This window comes from Microtus pennsylvanicus, chromosome 2 (assembly GCF_037038515.1).
Source record: "Microtus pennsylvanicus isolate mMicPen1 chromosome 2, mMicPen1.hap1, whole genome shotgun sequence".
In the NCBI taxonomy this organism is placed as follows: domain Eukaryota; kingdom Metazoa; phylum Chordata; class Mammalia; order Rodentia; family Cricetidae; genus Microtus; species Microtus pennsylvanicus.
Genome location: NC_134580.1, coordinates 17,511,397 through 17,535,177, shown reverse-complemented (window position 1 = coordinate 17,535,177; position 23,781 = coordinate 17,511,397). Strand labels below are relative to the sequence as shown.

The following is a 23,781-nucleotide window of genomic DNA, read 5'->3' as shown; positions in this document are numbered from 1 at the left end:
GAACCAAACCCAGGTCCTCTGCAACAGGAACAAGTGCTACTACTAACTGCCAGGGCATCTCTCCAGCCCCTTTCATCTTATTTTTTGAGACAGATTCACTCACTGAACCTGTAGCTCACCATTTTGGCTAGATTGACTGGCCTCTGAATTCCCTTCTCTGCCCTGACTTATTTGTGTTTTAAACTGGATGATGGAAAAATTAACTCAGGTCCTCATGGTTGCATGGCAAATGCTTTACTCAGAAAGTCCTCATTTTTAAGTGAAAGTAATCAACTCAAATAGCAAGATTTAAAAGCAAATACATTCTGACATAATACAATCCAAAGATAATAATTTAATACATATTTGCTAAAAACTATGGTAAAAAGGTTTTAAAAAGACTTTGCTTCCCATAATTAAGCCATTGTTTGTTTCTTGTCTTTTCCCTTTTTTTTTTCAAGACAGGGTTTCTCAATGTAGCCTCAGCTGTCCTGGAACTCACTCTGTAGACCAGGCTGGCCATGAACTCACAGAGATACACTTGCCCTCTGCCTCCCTGGGTGCTGGGATTAAAGGTGTGAGCCACCACCGCCCAGCTAACTATTATGTTTCTTAAGAGCAGAAAACTTTGTCTGTACAGTAAAAAACATTGTCATTCATAACATGTGACAGCCTCAAACCTTCCGTCACACTCTCAGCTTCACTCAAAGTTTCAGGCATTGCCCTCCGGAGGTTTCTCACAGGGAATGTACCTCTTGCTGCTACAAATGCTTAGCTTTCCAAGATTCCATCTGAAATCTAGGTAGAAGCCTGTGAAAAGCTCAAGTTCTGCTTGTATAGACCCCTCCCCCAGTCCATACATTCCCAAGTAGATGCTCCTCAAACTATTAGAAGCTGCATAGCAAGTACTTTCTGGGACAGAGTAGACTTCCCATCCAATGCCAGACTTTAATTTTCTAGACTTCTCCGCAGCTTCTGAACTCTAAGAGGTGGTCTTTCACCTTCCCTGCAAGCAGTGCACAACTCTTTCCCTGCCTGCTCTCCTGGGAAGAACATTCCCACAAAGGGACAACGCAGAGCACAAGGGAATGTTGAGGGGTTGACGGCATTTCCACCCCAGTCACTCACGTCTGTGCCTCGCTGCTGAACTTCCTGAGTTGGTGCATGTATAAGTCTTTCTACAGACTCGATCCTCAGTGCTCCTTCACCAAGCACCAGTGCTGTCCACCCACCTTTAGTGTCCCGAGACTCTACGTAAGGAAAGTGTGGCAAGTTTCCCATCACTGGCACAGTAGATCAAGGTAGACCATAGTAGACCACCTTGCAGAGTAGAAGGCTGGCTTGGCTCTCCCATTCCCACTCCTCTTCCTGAGAACTCTTGAACACCAGGTCATACGTGAAGGTGATTCTTGTGTCATCCTGAAATTCCTAGTTACTTATGGTGTAAATTACTGACAGGAGATCTGAATCCAACGACTCACCCTACTTTTTTGGAATGGTGCCTTAGTGGTTAATATCCCACAGCTCTCAGATGTATTCCTACCTCTGCAAGAAGTGGCTGGAAAGTCAGGATGTCAATTTTCTGTTCCACACATTTTTTTAGCCTATCTGGTATTGGATACTGTGGAAGAAAACTTGGAAGTTGTCGCCTTGAATTCCTTAAAAGAAAAAAATGTTAAATCAAAAACAATTATATTATGTGTGTATAGTGTGTGTGTGCATACACATGTACAGAGGCCAGAGGACAACTGTAGATGGTGGTCATCAGGTGTATTGTCCTTGACTTTTTTTTCTTTCTTTTTATTTTTTTATTATTTTTAAAGATATATTTATTTATTATATATACAACTTTCTGCCTCCATGTATACCCACATGCCAGAGGAGGAATCCAGATCTCATTACAGATGGTTTGGAGCCACCATGTGGTTGCTGGGAATTGAACTCACAACCTCTGGAAGAGCAGACAGTGCTCTTAGCCACTGAGCCATCTCTCCAGCCCTCATCCTTGACTTTTAAACAGGGTCTCTGGTTGGCCTAGGATTACCTGATTAGGCGAGGCCAGCCAGCAAGCCCCAGGAGCTGCCTGTCCACCTCCCCAGGGGTGGGACTACAACATGGAGTACCATAGTGACTTGCTTTTTTATGGGTCTGGAGACTGAACTCAGTTTCTCATGGCTACACAGCAAGTACTGACTGAACTATACATGTAATTCTCAGTCCAGACTTTTATATTTATGAGTATCTCTTATCTGTAGTGTATGGGTCCAGAGATGTTGCACATTTTCTAGATTTTTGTCTCCCCAGGTCTCACATTTATTTGCTAGGCACTTTACCACTGAGCTATACTTCTACCCCATTATTTTTTACTCTGCAATATTTATAGAGATTTTATCAGTCATAGAATTTCTAAAATGTAACAAAATCTGAAATTTGTAGGTCATGTCAACATTCAGACATTTTCAGATTTCAGAAGACTTTGGGTTTTGGGTTAAAAATGTTCAACCAGTATGAGGCATACCCTGTCCTGTTTCAGAAGGCTAGAGTTCATGGAAACACCTGATGTCACACTGGGTTCACAGTGTGTCCCCATACAAGTTCTAGTCTGGCACTCCAGTCTGCAGCAGAAGCCAGGCAGAGCTGTCCAAGCTGGGGGAACCAGACTGGAAAAGTCCCAGGGGCCTGCTCAAACCATGAAGCTCGAAGACAATGCGTTTAACTTCCTCAGTAGCTAAGCTCTTCTTACTGCAATTTCAGTGAGGACATGAGTACCAGAAATGATACTGACACATCACCAGGAAGAAGATATGCGGAGGGACGGAGAGACGGCTCCATTGTGAAGAGCACTGTCTGCTCTTCCAGAGGACCCAGGCTCAATTTCCAGCCTCTACATGGCAGCTCACAACTGTCTGTAACTCCAGTTCCAGGGGACCTGACACCTTAACACAGACATAAATTCAAGCAAAACACCAATGCACATAAAATAAAAATAAATTATTAAAAAAAGAAAGTGAATTTCCAAAGAAAGGGAGGGAGGGAGGGTGACAGAGACCACACTTGGTAAAAGCTGCCCTGTGTGGAATCTGCTTCAACTGTTTTGCTGGTTCTTGGTGCCATGCTTCTCTGGAGAAATTTAATTTTCTGCCTTCATCTAGTAAGTTACATTCAAATTCACAGCAATTTCGTATACAGTAAGGCAAAAAACCAGAGTAACAGAGAAGACAGAAAACATGGGAAGAAGTGAGGACAGGACAGAGATCTCAGTCCCAGGGCTCCTTCAACTCTGATGCCGTTTGTCCAAGTGAAGGGAACAGAGGTGAACTCTCCCTCTCTCAGCTTCATCGTCACTTCCTGTACAGAGGGTTCCTTCAAGAACTCTGCAGGAGGTCTGATTGTGAGACTCTGGGTAAAAATGCTGCAGTCTACTGCAGGGCACCCAACAGTACTGAAAGCTGCTGCTGCTGCTGCTGTTGCAACTCAGGACTGTGCTCACCTCTGCAGCTGCAGGGTACTCAGGCAAATGGACATCTGGAAAGCAGGACACCTAGTAACCGCTAATAACTAGCTGCAAAAAGTATTGAGATATGGAGGGACTAAGACAATTAGCACACCTGTACACAAGCTGCTCTGTGAGTTTGAGACCAGCCTGGTCTACATAGTAACTTCTGTGGTAGCCAGAGTTACACAGTGAGACCCTGTCTCAAAGACAAAAACAAACACAAAAGAGTTCTGCTCACATAGAACGATGGAATAGAAGGGAGAAGCCAGAAATGAACTCATACAGCTACAACCATGGGTTTTCAACAATGGTATAAAAAACAGTGGAGAAACGACAGTCCCTGATAAATCATGTAAATGAAGAATGAAACAGATCTCCACCTCCTGTTTTCTAAAAATCACTTCAAAACGGATCAAGACCCTGTGGTAATTTATAACCTCAGAGGGAGCAGCACTATTAGGAAGTGTTGGAGTGGAACTGGCCTTGTTGGAGGAAGTGTGTCACTGGAGGTGGGCTTTGAGGTTTCTTATGCTCAGGGTACCACTCTGTATGACATTGTCTGCAAAATGTAGGACTCTCAGCTCCAGTACCATGTCTGCCTGCACATCGTTACACTACCTGTCACGATGATAATGACTGAACCTCTACAACTGTAAGCAAGTCAATTAAATGTTTTTTTTTATAAGAGTTGTAAGAACCACAACTCTGAAACTGCATTTCAAGACTTAGGCTCTGGCAAGGTTTCCTGCGCCTGTGACAACCACACCCAGAAAACAGCAGCAATGCTGGACAGAACTACATGGAATTCAAAGGGAAGGGGCAGCCTGTAAAGTTCTACCAACTGACAAGGAATTAAAATCTAGGATCTATTACAAAACCTCAAATACCAGCCATAAAAATAACAACAAAACAAAAACCCAAACCATCCAGCCAATATTTGGGCAAATGAATTAGACAGTTCTCAAAAGAAATCCAAATGGCTAATGAACATGAAAAATGATACCTAAATTGGCCACAGACTCAGCAGAGGATGGACGGAGCCAGTGAGATGTGGGCCTGCACCGCTGCGGGACTGTGAGGTGGAACCACCACCAAGGAGGTCAGTGCAGAGGTTCCTCACAAACTGACACCAGAACCTCCACAGATTAACTCCCAGGTCAGTGTCTGAGGATTCCAAAAGAGCACAGCACAGACACTTTTACATTCATGTTTATTTGCTTCACTGTCCTCAACAGCTAAGATATCGGATCAGCCATTTATCCAGCAGCAGCTGAAGGCAGAGTGTGATACATTCATACAAGAATTTTATTCAGGCATAAAAAAGGAAAACGGTTATGTGCTGAACTGGATGAACTGGAGACCACCATCTTAAGAAAAAAAGAAAGGGAGGGAGGGAGGAAGGGAAAGAGTGAACGAGCAAGCAAGTAAAGCAGCTTAAAAAAGGGTCAAATTTCTCTCCTGTAATTTCCTCTCCTATGTGAAGACATACCCTGCGTGAAGTGGAAGGGAGACTGTGTGGGAAAGGGCTAATGGGAGAAGGAAAGAAACAGACGTGTGGAAGTAGAGGCAGACTACTGGAGGAGAGGGGCAAAGATGGAGGAGAGGCAGGCAGGTGTCATCAAGGTACAATTATCTATATGTCTAAACATATCATGAAGAAACCCATTATTTTGTATACATATTTTAAAAAAACTAAAGAAAGATGGATGTGGTAGCCCACACCTTTAATCCCAGCACTCAAGGAGGCAGAGGCAGGTGGATCTCTGAGTTTGAGGCCAGTCTGGTCTACAGAGTGAGTTCCAGGACAGCCAGGACTGTTTCACAGAGAAACCCTGTCTCAAAAAAAACAAGCAATAACAATAAAAATTTAAAGCAGTCTGCTGCAATACATGTAGCTACCCAAGAGGAGCATGACCGACCCTGGGAGTCACCACGCAGGCACGAGACAGCAGCTGGGAGTGAGCGCTCACCATCACCCAGACGGCCAGGACACCAGTGACCGTATTCTAGAGCACTGGTTCTCAACCTGTGGGCTGAAACTCCTTCACAGATGGAAAGAATCTTAGGGGTTGCCTAAAACTATTAGAAATCACAGATACTGGGGGAAGGAGAGATGGTGCAGCGGTTAAGAGCACTGACTGCTATTCCTGAGGACCTGGGTTCAATTCCCAGCACCCACATGGCAATCACAACTACTTGTAATTCCAGGATCCAACATCCTCACACAGGCAAAAAAACACCAAAAAGGAAAAGAAAAAGAAAAAAAACCCCACAGATATTTACATTACAACTCATAACAGTAGCAAAATTAGTTACCAAGTAGCAACAGAATAGTTTTATGGTTGGGGTCCCCACAACGTTGGAACTGTATTAAAGGGCTGCAGCATTAGGAAGGCTGAGAACCACGGCTCTAGAGGAGCTCTCATTCGTGGATATGCTAATCCTCCCTGGAAACAGCCAGGAAGGTCTCAGAACACTTGTACTTGGTCTATATATTAGCTTTCTTTGAGGCAACTCTAACTGGACAGGGTGTAGAGCTAGAGTATCTGCTCTCATAACCAACACCAACCCTAGGCACACCCTGGAAGTGAGCAAGATCCATCAGCACTTACTACTGCTCTGTGCCAGAAAACTCTACATTTTGTGAGCTCTATACCATTTATGCCTCAAACCAAATGAGGTAGAGACTATCACTTACAAATGAAGTAAAGGCACAGAGAGGTCAAGAAACTTCCCCAAGGCCACACAGCATCTTGGTTGCAGTGCTGTGATTCAAACAATGGTCTGAAGAAGCATGGTGTCCACAGCTGCCTTCCAAACAATGGCCAACAACAAGTGCAGCAACCCCACAACACTGTCTGCTAACACAGTCTCCTTCAGTCTATAGTTTGGTAGAACTCTATCATCCTTTGTCTTAGACTGTTACTGGGTTAACATGATCTGAACTCCAGAATTTTCTAGGATTACAGAAATAGTCGTCTTGCTCTGATGGGCTGTGGGCAGCCCTGCCTCACACCCAGTACCGGGACAAAGCCATCTAATACCCTTACACGTGCAGGCCCCATTTTGGGGGACCAAACTTAGAAGAAATGTGTTTCTTGAAAGTTTTATGCTTTGTTTACTTCAGACATGAGCAAATGGACCTGGGACCCAACCCAGGCAGAAACAAGGTTGTCCACAAACTTCCTATGCTCAAGTCAGACTTCAATCTTAAATGATAGCAGGTCTTCCAAAAGGCTTCCTGTGACCGAGCAATCTCGTGGCCCAGTACAAGCTGCACTGGAATTCTGGGAACGGCTCTAAAAGCCACACCAGCCGACACAGCACAGATCTGCCGCTGAGGGTGCAGCTGGGCGTCAGAGCTGGGCCTGCCCGGGAGTGGATGGCACGAGCCAAGAGCCAAACCATCTTGGCTTCAAAGTGGCCTCAAGATCTGCCACGGAGAGCAGAGTCGAGGGGTGCTCGGGCCTGGCCTGAACAGACAGATCTGCTTTTACTAGCTCCATGGGAACACATCCTTCCCCAGGAGCAGCCTTGCCCTTATCACCTCCTTAGCTGAGAAGAGGTGAAAGGGGACAGAGAACGGACAGGAAATCAGACAGCTCTCCAAATGGTACCTTTTCTGTGTGGTCACAACAACTGTAGTCTTTGCAGGCACTAACGTTTGGGGGCCTTTAGGCTTTTTCCAAGAGAACGGCTCACGCACGGCTATTAACGCCTCCTCACCACTTACGACATTCACTTCAAGATGTCGCCCAATGAGAAAGTTGGAGAAACACAGCAGAAGGAGCTCCTTGCAACGGCCAGGGTTTCTTAGAAGAAAAAAAAGAAAGAAATTTAGTCTCCTTATGAATGAGGTAGATTCAGTCTGCTTTTCCTTCAGTATTTCAGGAAGTTGTAAAGCTAACAGCCATGCTGATTTCTTAGTAATTTTTTACACAGTAATTTTACATAGAAAAGTTTACTTATAAAACAAGAAATGTAGTATTTCCCAAGTGCGAAGGTCTATCATGACTAGGGAGCTGGGGCTCTGCATGTTATTCTTGGTTAGATTGAGAAGGCAGGAGAACTTGCTGATTTTGTCTCCATTTCCTGGGTGAGATTCTGAACCAAGTGAGAAGGAGAAGCAAGCTGAGCACAGGCATCACAGCTCTCCGACTAAGTGCAATGGAATGTCTGCCACGGTGGACTGTGAACCAAAGCAAACCGTATTTCCTGTAGGTTGCTTTCATTGGGACATTTTTATCGTAACAACAGGAAAAGAAGCTAATATAGAAAACTGGTGGTGAGAAGTGGGCCAATGCTGTGTTAAGTCCAAACATGTGGTTTTTTGGCCTTCAGAAATGTTTGTGGCTGGACTGTGGAAGAGTCTGATACTTATGGCTAGAAAATCCCTAGCACGCTGGAAGCAGAGCTTCATGGGCCATTCAGGTGGGTGGAAGACAAAAATGCAGACAAAAACATGGAGGCAGGGCTGATGGAGATTTTGAAGTACAACAAAGATCCTCCAATAGGATTTGGGCTTAAGGTCATTTGTGTGATAAGTTTGGCTAAGAATATGACCTCCTTCTGCCTCTATCCCGATAACTTGAATAAAACTAAATTTAAAGATAATGGACTTATTTGTTTGACAGAGAGGTCTTCAAATAGGAGAGCACTGGGCTATACTGCCAAAAGCTCCTGCTGTTGGCATGACAGAATATACTCTATCGTTTTGTTTTGTTTGAGACAAGGTTTCTCTGTATAGCCTTGGCTATCCTGGAACTCACTCTGTAGACCAGGCTGCTCTTGAACTCACAGAGATCCGCTTACCTCTGCCTCCCGAGTACTGGGATCAAAGGCTGCACCACATCCTGCTGGATTATAACTTAGAACTGTGAGACCAAATGAACTGTTTATTCCCTAAGTCATCGGTTTTTCCAGTATTTTATCAGGGCAACAGACAAAGTAACTAATACATCAAGATAAATCTAGGCACTAAAACAATCCTTTCTGTAATTCTGAAAGTTGACAGGGAAAACATTTTCAGCATTCGCAAATTCATTAAGACTTCTAATCACGTGACGCGCACAGCACTGTTCTTGACTGCTCACTCCCAGCTGTGACATGCACACCTCTGCTCATAACTATTTTTCTCTACCTAATTACTCCTGCTATGTTAAAACTCAGTTAAGCTGTCTCATTTTACATGGGTGACTCACCTAACAATCTGATGGGTTTGAAGTAAGGCAGTCGGATCAAAAATATTTAAATGACTGTTGATGGGAAGGAAGCCTGTACCCAAATGTCAACCTTGGTGACTACACGCTTTGAGCAGCCAGAACGGCACATGAGGAGAGAGAACAGGAGAGGAGAGGTGAGCGAAAGGCTAGGGAATGCTACCTGGTCACAGCCAACCAGGTGAACAGGCAGGATGGAGATAGTGACTTTCTAGTCTGGGCTGTGCCTGTCTTTCCCCTCCACCTCTCGTTCACCATAGTGTCTTGACAAGATGCCCAGAGGATAAGAAGACGGATGTAGATGGACTGAGATCTTGGGGACACCAGGACACAGTGAAAATGGGCTCAAGATGGCTACCATCAGAAGGACTCAAAAGCAGCGAGGGAGCTCACATTCAAATGGGTCATGAATACTACTTTCTCTGGAAAGAGTGAGTCAGGCTGTCTGCTGAAGATGACTGTGGGTCCTATTCTAGGTGGACAGTTTCCGAATCAATTTTTGTCTATGTATTTGGTTCCATCAGAGACAGGAATACATGCTTAAAAAACATACAACATAGCCAGGCGGCTGCGGCACACACCCTTAATCTCAGCACTAGGAAAGCAGAGGCAGGCAGAGCTCTGTGAGTTCAAGAGGCTGGGCTACAGAGTGAGCTCCAGGACATCCAGTGCTACACAGAGAAAACCTGTCTCGAAGAAAAAAAATACATAAGCATCACAGATGATCCAAGAGAGAAACATGCACTAGTACCCCACAGGAAGCCCTTCCCAGCTCCAAGCACATACTTGGCATCACATACGACCACAATGGAAACTTTCTCCCCTGGAGGAATGAGGCCCCCAGGCTCAGACTCCTGTTTCTTTGATGTGTTTCCTTTTTCTCTACTTTCTTCTTCACAAGCACAATCATCTGGGGAATGACATTTAAACCAATAATTAGTGGATAAAGGTAACTTCTTCCTAACAGTGTTCACACACACACACACACACACACACACACACACACACACACACACACACACACACACTCTTTTGCAGGTGGCTAACAGAACAGAGAAGCAGGTGAAGAGGATGTACCCGTAAGACCAGCCAGGACTAGGGAGAGGTCTCTGGAACTGGCCATCTCCTAAGGCACATGCTGGTCTGTGTCAAGCTGTTTCCATCCCTCTCTCAGCCCCAAGACCGGAGGAGCACAAGTACCCAGATTAAAGAGTTCAGACGAGTGGGCCACAAGGCCAGCTCAATTCCTGGACCTTATGGGGCAGCAGCTGCCCCATTTACCTGGAGAGTTTTCTGTGTTGTTCACCGGATTGCTCTCTGGGATCTCATCAGTTCTGTTTTCTCTATGATGATTCATTGAACTAACATTTTCACCCTCAGGAACAGAAACAGCAGCCTCCCCTGAGCAGGTCTGTTCTCTGCCTTGTGCCTCAAATCTAAACTGTTGAGCTTTATCCCAGCCAGCCAGTCTGCAACTGACGAGGTCTTGAGAAATCTCTCCTTTATTCCTGAAAAAAAGAAAAAGACCATGGACTGTCAGGACTTCAGAGCTGAGACATTCCAGTCAACTAAAACCACACAATTCAACACAGTGAAGGGTGCTGCAAACATCTTCACCGTGTTTGAGGGACATTTTAGGGCAAAGTCTATGGAGAGGGTAATATAGTCTTGTTAGGCAGACCAGCCTTCAACTTGCAATAATTCTCCTGCCTCTACCTCCCCAGTGCTGGTGTTGTAGGCATGAGTCACCATACCGCCTTGAGGTGAATTTTTTTTAAATATTCATTCATTCATTCATTCAATCATTCACTCATCCTAATACATGTGTGGGCATGTGTCTCAGGGTGTGCTTGCAGAAGTCAGAGAGTAACTCAAGGGAATCAGTTCTTTGTTTCTTCCTTTACATGGGTTTGGAGGCCTGAATTTAGGTTTCTCGGCATGTACAGCAAGTGCCTTTACCCAGAGAGGCAACTCACTAGGCCAAGGAGTGAGATTTTTATAGACTTTCAGAGGAAAAAAATAAAAGGCACCATACAGTTTCTACAGATACCTTAAATCACAGTTTAAAAGCAGCTTGTACCCCCTCCTTATACCTGAATCTCCAGGGCAGGGCATACTTACTCTATCCAGATCACCATTGCCTTGCTTTCTCCCTCCTTCAATGTTCCAAAGTTGGTCGTTCTCGTAACTTCAATATCACCTTTGTTTTTCAGTAAGAGGGCTCCATAGGGCTCTTGAGGGGCCTCAGCAACAGCGGCAGGGTCTCTAAAGAACACCCAACAGTGTCAAGGTGCTGAGCCTCTCTGCAGCATGACTGCCTCTTCCTCACCTTCCTCCCACCTCCCTGGAGACCAACTGCCTGATAAGATGACAGAGGGGCCAGTCAGGGAGTCCACAAGTCCCACAATTTCTAAAAGAGCATCACAAGTCCCTCAAAGGCTAACAGCAAGGGGTGAATCAGGTGGCATCTGACCTATTCCCATAGAGGTTACAGTGCTGAGATTTCTGTTCTCCATTGCCTCAAAGCCTACAGTGGATGGATGTTGGGAGGAGAAGAGGAGGCACACAGGGCCTTGCATTCAGAGATCTCCACAACTTGTATGTGGAATATTTTTCTTTGCTTTTAATTACAGGACTGCATACTTAGCACTGGTCCTGTAAGAGTAAGATGGAGATGAAAAATTCCCACTACTTAAACACTTCATTGTTCTTTTCTACACTTGCATTTGTCTAGAAGTACAACTAACACTGTGCTACAACAGCCTGCAGTATGTGGCACAGTATGCTACTTTGTAGCCTACAGCAATACTTACATAACTGTACTCTATGATATATGCACAATCACTGAGCTGCCTGAGCAGTGACATATTTCTCAGAACATATATCCAGTATTAAGCAATATCTGACTGTATGTGAAAACAACTCAAGGGGAAGTTTTGCTCTTCAGAAAATAAGAAACTTCTTTCTCTTACAAAGAATCCTTTCTTCTTCTTGTCCACATGCTCTGTGATCCAAGCATGGAAATGGGCAGCCCTGGCTCCCTAGGCTCAGCAGCTTCCACTCCATGGTCAAGATAGACTGGGCATGTCATGGAGCAGAGCTGTCTCAGACACAGGGCTTGGTGCTAGATGTGGGGCAGAAAAGTAGACAAAGCACTTTCCCACGCAGAACTGGTGTTTTATGGAGGAGACAGGACCGTGAGTAGAAGAATGAAAGGCATCTAAGGGAGCCACTAGTGTTAGATATGCTGGTACACGCCCTTAGTCCCAGAAGTTGAGAGGCAAAGGGGGCACATCTTTCTGAGTTCAAGGCCAGCTTGGTCTACATAGGAAGCTCCAGGCCAACCAGGACCATATAGCAAGACATTGTCTAAAACAAACAATTTAACAACAACAAACTTCATATAGAAGTTGGGCTAGATGTGTAGCTCAGTGGGCAGAGTGCTTACTTAACATACACAAAGCTCTGGGTTCACTCCCTAGAACTACACAAATGGTATGATTGTATATGCCTCTTTATTCCAGGTTTTAGGAGACAGAGGCAAGAGTATCAAAATTCAAGGCCATCCTCAGCTACATAGTAAGTTTGAGGCTGTCTTAAGACCCTGTCAAATAAAACAGGTGAATAAAGAATAAAATTATAAAATGACAGTAACTACTATATGATTTGAATATGATTTGTCTTTTACAAGACTCATGCTGAAATTTAATCTCTACTATGAAGAGGTGGGATGCTGCCCCTTCCCAAACAAAACAAAACAAAGCAACAAAGAGGTGGGTCCAGATAGCACTTCTGGGGACTGAGTCCCAGGGTTCTGCCCTCATGAACAGATTAAACTTAGAGTAATGGGTTATCTCCAATGGGTCCATTATATAAGCCAATTTAACTAGGGTTCTCTTAACATGTGATGTTTCGTGTTACCCCAGGACTCTGCTAACCAGAAGGCCATTTCTGGATCTGGGGTATAGCTCAGTGGTAGAGCATTTTGTCAGAGTGCACAAGGCCCTGGCATCAACCCTTAGCACTGAGGCTGGGTGGGAGAGATGGAGGGAGTCCCATCATTAGATGCAGCCCTTGATCATGGACCTGAGCAAAGAGTCAAAATAAACCTCATTCTCTTGTACCTGACCCAGTCTATGGTAATGTGTCATCAGCAACAGAAAATGGATGAAGACAATCACTACCAAAAGAATAAGGATTAAGGAATTCTTGGGGCTGAGTGTAGTGGGATACACCTAAAGGAGGCAGAACTAGGTGGATCTCTTGTGAGTGTAAGACCAGCCTGATATACATAGAGAATTCCAGGACAGCTAGAGCTACATAATAGAGACCCTGTCTAAAAAGCAAATAAAAGGAGACCCTTGGAATATTCTACCTTCAATCAACCAGCAGGTGGATCTCTGTGAGTTCGAGACCAGCCTGGTCTACAAGAGCTAGTTCCAGGACAGGCTCCAAAACCACAGAGAAACCCTGTCTCGAAAAACCAAAAGATAAATAAATAAAAAAAAATCAACCACAAAGGAGAAGACTCTTTTAACCAGAAGTAAATACAGGGCCTGGAATGTCAACTATTCTGACTTAATAAAATACAGCATACATGCTCAAAACAGGAATACGTTCTGAGAAATGGGTCTTCACGTAACTTTATGCTTGTGTCAATAACATACTATACTTGCAAAGACCTAAGCAGGCCACAATCAATGTCATTATGTGATACAATCTTTAAGGAAAATTTTAAACCTAGCTTTCTCCTATCTTCTCTCTCCCTCTCTCTCTCTCTCTCTCTCTCTCTCTCTCTCTCTCTCTCTCTCTCTCTATCTCTCCTGTGTAATGCTATGGCTCACATGGAAGACAGAGGACAACTTGTGGGAGTCAGCTCTCTCCTAGTATGTTAGTTCTAGGGATTGAACTCAGGCCACTAGCCTTGGCAATGAGTACTTTTAACTGCTGAGTCACCTTGTCAGCCTGGTGGTATGATCTTATGGGACAAGCATCATATATACACAACCCATGAATGATTGAAATGTTAGACAGAACTTGACTACAACTCTTAAAAAATATAGTTAAAATTGGTCTTTTTATTTCCAAAGAAGAATGGTTTGGGTACCACCTCTTCACGGGGGTCATGCACAGTGCTCTCCAGATGTAGCATGACTGGCTGCTCTCCACCACCACAGCATTGACAATGTCGTGCCTCCTTGGTATGTACCCTTCCGGCAGCTTCAGAGAGTCCAGGCTGAAGAAGATGCTGTCCTCTAGCACCCCATTCCTCCCACACAGGCTGGAAATGCAAACCTGCAAGTGCAGTGCTGAATATTGCTTCAAAGAGTCTATGCACAGGGGCACAGTTCTCAATACTTGTTTCTCTGACTCTGACTACCCCAGTCTGGTCTTGCAAAGCCAGTAAAGTCCAGTACAACATGGATGCCCAAGATCCTGGGAGCTTTCAGGCTAAAAAAAGAGATTTGTGGTAGTGGCTGACATCTTTCCACAACTGCTCTGTCATGGTCCAGTTCATGCATCCACCTCACCCCAATGCAAACTCAATGCTTCCACAACCCCTGTCATTCCCTAAATCACCAGCTGACAAGGAAGTCCAAGGCCCTCAATTTATCATGTGTATGCTTTGTCCTAGACACCTTTAACACATCCAGGTAAATGCTGTAAGTCAGTTAATTGTACAAGCATGCTGCTGCCTCTACTTCCCTTTAAAAATAGTTATTTTCTCCGTGTGGGTGATTTGCCTGGATGTTTTTGCACCATGTGCATGCAGGGCCCTTGGACAGCAGAAGAAGGAGCGCACTAGATCCTGTGGAACTGGAGTTCACAGACAGTTGTGAGCCACCAAGTGGGTGCTAAGCAAAAAACCTAGGTCCTCTGGAAGAACAGCCAGTGCTCTTAACCACTGAGCCATCTCTCCAGCCACACCTCTACTTCCTTAATGAAACACAGGCTAAGACTGAGCTTTATCTATGCAGGCTTACTACAGCATCAAGGAGAATCCCTGGCAGCAGTTGTGGCAGAAACTCACTCATCAGCACATTACCTTGTCCACACGCTTGTACCGCAGTGGCTTCACGGAGATTGCCTCGCTGCTCCATGTCCCTGGTCTGATCCAGTACTCAGCCTCTACCCAGTCTCCCTTACATGGGCGGAAGCCTGAATGGCCAAAGAAAAAACTTCAGTAAAATTCAAATGTACAGTGCACTCTGAAGTTATAACACATTGAAATAATTTCTGGTCCATCTTCCCTCATCTCTCTGTCATGATCCAATCCGTGTAACCCTCACCTGAAGCAATCCATGTTCTCACATTAGTTACATGGAGCAGAGCTTGGCTATCAACCATCCTCCAGTCTCCAAACAGTGACTCTAACCTTCCTAATGCCACGGTGCCTTAATACAATTCTTTATCTGTGGGTGACCCCCAACTACAACATTATCTCATGATTACTTCATAACTAATTTTGCTGCTTTATGAATCATAATGTAAACATCTGCTTGCGATCCCTGTGGAGTCACAACCCACAGGTTGAGAACGCTGCTCTAAGAGCACAGAGAACCCAGTGGTCAGTCTCAAGTCAGGCCTGTTAGCTCAGATCCTAACCCCATGAAATCTACTCTCTATATTTTGTCATATCAAAAGTATTTTTAACCCGGTGTGGTGGGGCACACCTTAAGTCACAACACACAGAAAGCAGAGGCAGGTATATCTCTGAGTTCAAGCCAGCCTGGTCTACAGAGAGAGTTCTAAGCTAGCCAGGGCTTAGAAAAAAACAGTAACAAAACCAAAAACAGAATAAAATCCCAAAGAACCTGGGCTGTGAAGACTGCATGCAAGATGACCTGTATTAAAATGCCAGAATCACATAAAATCTAGGTGTGGTAAGAAAGAGAGAGGGAGGGAGAGAGAGAGGGGGGGGGGAGGGAGAGAGGGAGAGAATGAGAGAGAGAGAGAGAGAGAGAGAGAGAGAGAGAGAGAGAGAGAGAATGAGTAGGGGCGGAGAATGTGAAGTCTTGGAATTAGGACCAAATTTCTAATCCTTAACATAATTCTGCTGTTTTATACTGTGTATTTACGAAACAGTGTCCTCAGCTTTGAGGACAACTCTGTAGAGTCAATTCTCTCCTTTCATCTATTCAAGATTCTAGGGCTCATACTCAGCGTGCCAGGGTTGCATAATATACACCTTTACCCATTGAGCAACCTGACCAGCTTTGGGTGCAGGCCTTAAAAGCAACAACCAAGACCTCAGGAATATCAGAGATGAGAACAACTCAAGTAACAGCTTTAAGTAACGAGGAGGAATGTGAGCCAGGTGGACCTTGCTGGGCTGTGTCTGGTGTTAGAGTCCTGGAAAGCCCCTTAGTCTACTATTTGGACCCCATGCTTTGGGATCTTACCCAGGGGCCATCTGGCAATGTCCTTCACATTGTATTTCCTTTCAAGGATGTTATTTTGCTATAGTACCTGGGTTTTATCAATCATGATGTTAGTAGAAAATTCCACATCTCTGAGCACGCCTCTCACCCTACAGAAGAACCTTTGCTTCACAGGACTTTTTCTGAGTTAGAAAATCCATATGTGTCTTTACCTCTCAGGTAAACCTTCTGTACCTCTAGTGAGGTAGAATAAGGTAGAAAAGACCAATTATTAGATGCTCATTTAGGGGTTTACTTAAAGCATTATTTTTACTGCCCATTTCTAAACTTGACCTCACTTGCTACCTTGAGCAGAATGACCCGGAGAAATTAGCTGAAACAATCAGTTGTTGCCCTTATCAACCAGCTGATTGCCATATACACTCCTGTAAAATCATGACACCCTGCCCCACACCTCCTACCTTGTGGTTTTAGATCTAAAATGAAAATATAAACTGGAGCCAATACTGAGGCCTTTCAGGAATTATCCTGGTTTCAATTCACTGGTGACATCACTCTTCTGACTGCCACTGGTGTCAGAGTGCTTATTCCAGAAAGATTCGCTCAACATAGCCCATGGCTGCAGTGTGAAATACATCTCCCATCAAGGCTGCAGTGGGGATGGCTTCCAGTTGGCATGGCTGGGGGGTCTCAACAATCACAGACAACCTTCTTCAAAATCCCCAACAGCACCTGCCAATTTCATTTTGGGAACCACAGGTCCAGTGAGAGTGGCACCCAGGCTATAGGGCAGCTGATCTCTCATCTTTTGACGCGTCAGTCTAGTGCTGCTTTACAGCTCAAAAGCCTTGGTAACAGTTTCAGTTCCTTCCTGTTTGCAGTGTGCACACCTTTTGGCCTGAGGTCTCCAATGACTAGCACAGCATTCACGACTAGACAGCTGTTGTTTAGCATACACAGGATTAAACTAAGTGAATGACACGAGCAAATTATTTCTTTAGGTACAAAAGTAAAAATTTAGCTTGGCTAGAAACAAATATAACTAAAAATGGAAAATGAAAAAAATGCAAGGTGATCCAAGTCTTACTGTAATGAATGCAAAGTATCTTAGAACTGTTCCTAACCACGTGTAATGGCTCAAACCTCTAGTCAGACCAAGCACTCAGGAGACTTAGACAGGAAAGGGAGATCACTGCAAGTTCTATCCTGGTCTACAATGTGAAACCCGGTTACAACAATCAAAAAGAAAAGAACATTTCTTAGACCAATACACTGTTATATTAGCAACAAACTTTTTTGTTTGGTTGGTTTTTTTTGGTTTTTCAAGACAGGTTTCTCTATAGCTTTGAAGCCTGTCCTGGAACTAGCTCTTGTAGACTAGCCTTGAACTCACAGAGATCCTCCTGCCTCTGCCTCCCCAGTACATGCGCCACCACCTGGCACAGCATACTGTTCTTATATTAGTGACCAGTGAATGTGTTTGATAAATACAAAACAAGTAAAAGCAGAGTTTAAATCATGATCCCCCAATCCAAAGTCTACCTAACATTCAAGAACCCTTGTATGAGGCCAACACCCGGCAGCCATTCCCAAACACGATTTTTTCAATAATACATGTAGTCAATTCAAGCTTAATACATAAAAATTACTAAAAGACAGAACATTTAATTTTAAATATGAAACAGAAATCCATCTAGCTACCTTCACACACACACTCCAAAGAGAAGTATGTGGTCTGGCTGATGTAACCAGCACCTTCCAACATGGAAGTCACACAGCCAATCAGCACTCTGGGGCTGGAGTCTGACAACCCTTTGCTAGAGTTTTTGTTATCATCTTCCCATTTATCAGAGACAGCTTCCACCTGTAAGACAAATGAGTGATTACATCATTATAAAGAAGAATAAGAAAAACAAATTACAGGCAGGACTGGGACGTGCAGGAACAGGTACAGTGGGTTCAGTGTCTGGGAAGATTTGCTTCCTGATTCACAGAAAGTGTTTCATGAAGGCACTTTTTTAAAAAAGAGTTAAAACAGACACCCAGATTAAGCTGGATGTGGTAGAGCATGGTTTTAATTCCAGCACTCAGGACACAGAGGCAGATGAGTCTCTATTAGAGTCCTGCCTGGTCTATGTAGTAGTCCCAGGTCAACCAAGTCTACACAGTGAAACCGTCTCAAAAAAAAAAATCAATAAAAAAAGGGGGAGGGGGAAGATTCGCCTGTAATTCTGGCCACCATGAGTTTCAGAATGTAACATACTTTTGGAGACAGCTGTATAGCAATTCCTTCTGAATAAACATAAAAATATTCAAGAAAACATTAGTAAAATGAATGTAATGGCATATTATAAGGAATATACACCACAAACAAATAGGGTTTATCCCAGAATGCAGAAGTAGTTAAACATTTAAAATTCAGTCAACATATCACACTGATAAGATGAAAAAATTAAGTGAATATTTCCATTGATGTATAAAAACCACTTGATAAAATTCAAACCTTCTAGGACAGGGAAGAAAGGAAGGATGAGATCTAACATGGCCAAAGCACACGGCAAACCTGTATGCCGGGCCATGGTGGCGCACGCCTTTAATCCCAGCACTTGGGAGGCAGAGGCAGGCGGATCTCTGTGAGTTCGAGGCCAGCCTGGTCTACAAGAGCTAGTTCCAGGACAAGCTCCAAAACCACAGAGAAACCCTGTCTCGAAAAACCAAAAACAAAAAACAAAAAACAAAAAAAACCTGTATGAAAGTGTCTTGGGACTAAGAGACGGCTAAATAGTTAAGAGCGCTGAGTGTTCTTTCAGGACCCAGGTTCAATTCCCAGAACCTACATAGCAATAACTGTATTTCATTTGTATTTTAATAAATAAAGCTTGCCTGAAGATCAGAGAGTAAAACAGTCGCACTGATCAGCCTTCAGACCCGGCAGTGGTGGCACACACCTTTAATCCTAGTAGACACACTAGTGTGCCACAGAAACTGCCAGTGGTGGTGCACGTCTTTATTCCCAGCCCTAGAGAGAAATTTAAGACTGGAGGAGACAGCTCTCACACAGTCTCATTCTGAGATTCCTGGAGGCAGGATCACCTTTTCAGACTGAGATAGAGGTAAGAGCCAGTGGCTGGCTGTTTTGCTTTTCTGGCCTTCAGGCTGAACCCCAATTTCTGTCTCTGGGTTTCTATTAATCGTGTTACAAATAACCATCTGTAACGCCAGTTCCAGGGGATCTGACGCCCTCTTCTGGCCTTGTCATGCACTGCATACACAAGGTAAACAGACATGTGCAGACAAAACATCCATACACATAATATTTTATTTAAAAAAAACTCAAAATTTTAATGTCTTTATAAAAGTTGTCACCATGCAAGGAATAGATGCCACAAGAATTTTATATTTAAAATTTTCCAGGCTGGGAATAGTGGCACACACCTTTAATTCTAGCATTCAGGATGCAGAAGGAGGCAGATGTTTTGGAGTTCAAGGTCAAAGTGGTCTACATAGCAAGTTCCAGGGCAGCCAAGTATACATAGAGAGATTCTGTCTAAAAACAAAAGAAAAATCTCAGCAATCCTTTGCAATACAAACAACGAAGCAGGAATAAAAAGGGAGCTTTTCCAGCACAGTAAAGGAACATAAATAAAGGAATATGCCTGCCATGCTGGTGATGGAATGCTTTCCTCCACAGTCAGGAAACAGGCGAGGGTGTCCACTCTCCTCGTGTCTATTCAATACTGTACTCAAAGTCCTCACCAAAAAAACTAGGTAAGAAAAAGAAACTAAAGGCTATATCCAAATTAAAAAATTAGTAAAATTATCTTTGTTCACAGATGCATTTATAAATTCCTTTTTTTAAAAAAAAGCCCCCAAGCGATTAAAGCTATTAATGAAATTTGACAAGGTACCAGGCAAACAATTTGTTTTGTTTCTATGTTCTTACAATAAAGAATACAAAATAGAAATTAAACCTCAAAAAGAAGCTGGACATGGTAGTGCATACCTTAATACCAGCATTTTGGTGGCTAAGACAGAAGATTGTGAACTCAAAGCTAGCTTAGGCTATAAAAAAAGATTCCATTAAAAAAAAAAAGAGTACTTAGGAATCAACAGTCAAGGAGACAAATTAAGATGAAAAACTTAATCATGTAATTACACTAAATGGAACTATGTAACAAAATCAACAATAATATTGAGAGCTAGTGGTTGAGAATTCCTGCATTGTTATCATCAGGTTCAGAGTGCAGATCCTAACAAGTCATGTAAACAAGTTGATACAATGTTGCTAATTTAATATTAATTTGATCATTTTGTATCATTTAATCTATCGATTCTATTTCTAAGACTTTATACTATCAAAGAACTATTTTTATATAAAATAGGAAATTGCTGAATAAAAGCCACTGATCATTTTGATAGTCAAATGTTTTGTTGCTGTTGTTCTGTCTTTGTTTGAGACAGGGTCTCACTAGGAAGCCTTGGCTGGCCTGGAGCTTACTGTGTAAACCAGGTTAGTTTAGAAGTCACAAAAATCTGCCTGCCTCTACTTTCCCAGTGCTAGGATGGCCAATCTTTATAATTTTAAACAATTATTTTTAAAACACTAGAGAAATTTTAAATAAAAATTAAAGAATAGGTGACACTGCATAAATTTATAGGAAAACTTTGCTTTCTGAATTACAAATTTCTATGTCTGAATTATTTGCCATTACCATCATTTGTGTTTTAAAACAGAAATCTCTATAAAGGACAAAAGCTGTCCCTCCCAGGCACACTTCACCACGGCCTTCTTGGCTGGGCCATGTCTGAGAGTCACAGTGAAGGGTAACTGCTCCTAGCAAGCTAAGACTCACCCTGATTGCTTTCAGTCCATTTGACACCTTGTTTTCTTCAACAACGGCAATAACCTCCTGCCCAACATTCAGAAGGACTTTGCTGGTCACAGCATCATTGGAAAAGTAGATCAGATCATCAATCATGCCATAATCACTGCAGTATCTTGTCACAACGCCCTGCACAGTTTTCAACCTGGTATCACCTGGGACAAGCGAGCAACGAGGAGGTTACATTAGTAACAAAAGATAATCCCAGAGCCAGAGAGAATGGCTCAGTGGCTTAGTGCTCCCTGTTCTTCCAGAAGACCCCAGTTCAATGCCTAGCACCCACAGGGGCTGTGGTGGAGTGTCGTAACCATCTGTAGCCCCTGAGGATCTCATACCTTCTTCTGGCCTCTGTAGCTACCAAACACATACAGAGTGCTCTCTCTCTCTCTCTCTCTCTCTCTCTCTCTCTCTCTCTCTCTCTCTCTCTCTCTTACACATACATACATACATAAATACACACACACACAATTTTAAAAAGTCAAATCCTACTACAATTAAACTCACAGAAAAAGGCAAAGTATGGGTATTCATGGGAACAGGAACTTATTGGCTGGATTTGAGAACTGGAGAAGCAGCCATTGAAGTATGTTTGAAAGAGTGATTTTGAAGACAGAATCCTAGGTTCTGAGGGGCGCAGGCAGTGAACAGGGCGGGGCGAACTTTGACTCCAAACTCAGGCTGCCTGGCTTGACTCTAGCGCTTCTACCACGTGTAACCCTGACGTGGCCCTTAACCCTTTACACGTAAGCTACCACCTATGAAATGAAGTCAGTAGCTATCACTACATGACAGCGGTTGTATGATTAAACGGCAGACTATATGCATTAACGTGCAAACTTGTGAGTGGCTCGCATGGGCTAGGCGCCCTGTATATGATCAGGCATAGATGGGCATCTGAGGAGGCCTAGACATGCATTATCTGTTACCATCTCCACACCGTCTTCGACACAGCCTAAGAGGGTAAGGCTGCAAACAGCACTGAGGGCACACGGAAGGGCATCTCCTCAAGGACCAAAATAAAAAACACCAACGATAGCCTTTGCTGGAGAGGTTGTGGAGAAAGGGGTACACTCATCCATTGCTGGTGGGAATGCAATCTTGTGCAACCACTTCGGAAAGCAGTGTGGCGGTTTCTCAGGAAATTCGGGATCAACCTACCCCTGGACCCAGCCATACCACTCTTGGGAATATACCCAAGAGAGGCCCTATCATACAACAAAAGTATATGCTCTACTATGTTCATAGCAGCATTATTTGTAATAGCCAGAACCTGGAAACAACCTAGATGCCCTTCAATGGAAGAATGGATGAAGAAAGTGTGGAATATATACACATTAGAGTACTACTCAGCGGTGACCCATCGTGGGCTGGAGCTGCAGCCACCACCTGAGTCCCCACTACACCTTTCCCCTGACCTCTCACTGGCAATTCAATTCCACAGGACACCTGTGGAAACAGTGCAGCAGGAAAACCGGATCAAGCTGTGGCTGAAAGCCGCTGCTCTCGCCCTTCCTCATGCTGTGACCCTTTAATACGGCTCCTCGTGCTGTGATGACCGCCCCCCCACACCATAAAATTATTTCATTGCTACTTCATAACTATAGTTTTGTTACCGTTGCGAACCATAATGTAAATATCTGATATGTGACCTCCATCGGGTGGCCTGCCATAGGTTGAGAGCCATTTCTTTGGAAGGATAACGTTATTTCTGCATGTTACATTTGGCACATTAGCACACCTACATACAGGCCTTTATCATGCTGCGCTCAGCAACTCCATTTTTTTTTTTAAAAAAAAAATGTTATTTTTAGTTTCTCTTAGAGGAAATTTCATTCTTTTAGAGGACGGAGAAAGCAACCAGCCCGAATTCCCATGCGGGGTTGGGGGCGAGGGGCTAGAGAGAAAGGCACAGTGACGTCAGCAAACATAGCGCTTAGGCCCGGGAGGGGTAGGTAACCTCTCCGAATTAGAAGCCTGGGGACGGTAAACAATCCAAGGGGAACGATTTCATCGCTCTTTGAAAGGACATGAGGTGGTGAGAGTATGATTTCTAGACCTCCAAGAGGTCGGTGGGGGCAGAAAGCAGGCAGAAACGTGCAGAGACCACAGGTCCCTCTGTGTGGCACCAATCATGCATTGTTAAGGTAAGGGAGAACGAGGAAACCGGTGGCAGCGACCCAAGAGTTTAACCCAGCACTCAGGAGGCAGAGGCAGGCACATCTCTGTGAGTTTGAGGCCAGCCTGGTCTACAGCGTGAGTTCCAGAACAGCCAGGACTACACAGAGAAACCCTGTCTTGAAAAACCAAAACCAAGAAGCGAGGGCCAACGTTAAGCCTCTAATGGCCTGTTCTTGGGCCACACGGAAAGAGGGAAGCACCAAAGAAGGCACCCTAGCATGACCCTAAGGGGTCACAGCCTGCCCCACCTCCCAGACCTGCTGAAGGGCTTCCTGCTGGGGGCTCCTCGAGCCCTTACCTTCCGACAGCTCCGGCCCGGGTTGCCCGACCTCCTCCTCCGGGAGGTCCTCCCTCCTCCAGAAGAAGGACACCAGCTTGGCCGCTAGGCGCAGCATGGCACCCACTCAGCTTCCACCCCCGGCCCCAGGAGCTTGCACGCTACAGCCCCGCCCATTGGCCACTACGCAAGCGCCCCTAGAACTCAGCCAATAGGGTTGTTGTGTCTGCGCCTGCGCCTGCCTGTCCTAGGACTCAGCCAATAGGATCCTTGCATATGCTGTGAGCCACGACCGTTAGCAAGGCGAGTTTGACGGTTAGCACGTGAGGGAGCCCCGAGTTCCTTGTGGAGGCCAAAGAGACTTGAC

At 44.2% G+C, this 23,781-nt stretch overlaps 1 protein-coding gene across 1 annotated transcript in view; it reads right to left on the bottom strand.

The window, feature by feature from the left end:
* Positions 1-23,532, bottom strand: part of Mov10l1 (Mov10 like RNA helicase 1) — a 79,027-nt gene extending 55,495 nt beyond the window's left edge. The window contains exons 1-10 of the mRNA XM_075962392.1: positions 23,436-23,532; positions 20,930-21,114; positions 17,778-17,940; positions 14,741-14,853; positions 13,805-13,989; positions 10,816-10,959; positions 9,976-10,202; positions 9,481-9,604; positions 7,093-7,287; positions 1,523-1,637 (exon numbers count right to left, since the gene is read on the bottom strand). Coding sequence (XP_075818507.1) covers positions 1,523-1,637; positions 7,093-7,287; positions 9,481-9,604; positions 9,976-10,202; positions 10,816-10,959; positions 13,805-13,989; positions 14,741-14,853; positions 17,778-17,940; positions 20,930-21,114; positions 23,436-23,532 — 1,548 coding nt within the window. The remainder of the gene's footprint in view (positions 1-1,522; positions 1,638-7,092; positions 7,288-9,480; positions 9,605-9,975; positions 10,203-10,815; positions 10,960-13,804; positions 13,990-14,740; positions 14,854-17,777; positions 17,941-20,929; positions 21,115-23,435) is intronic.
* Positions 23,533-23,781: the final 249 nt, after the last annotated feature.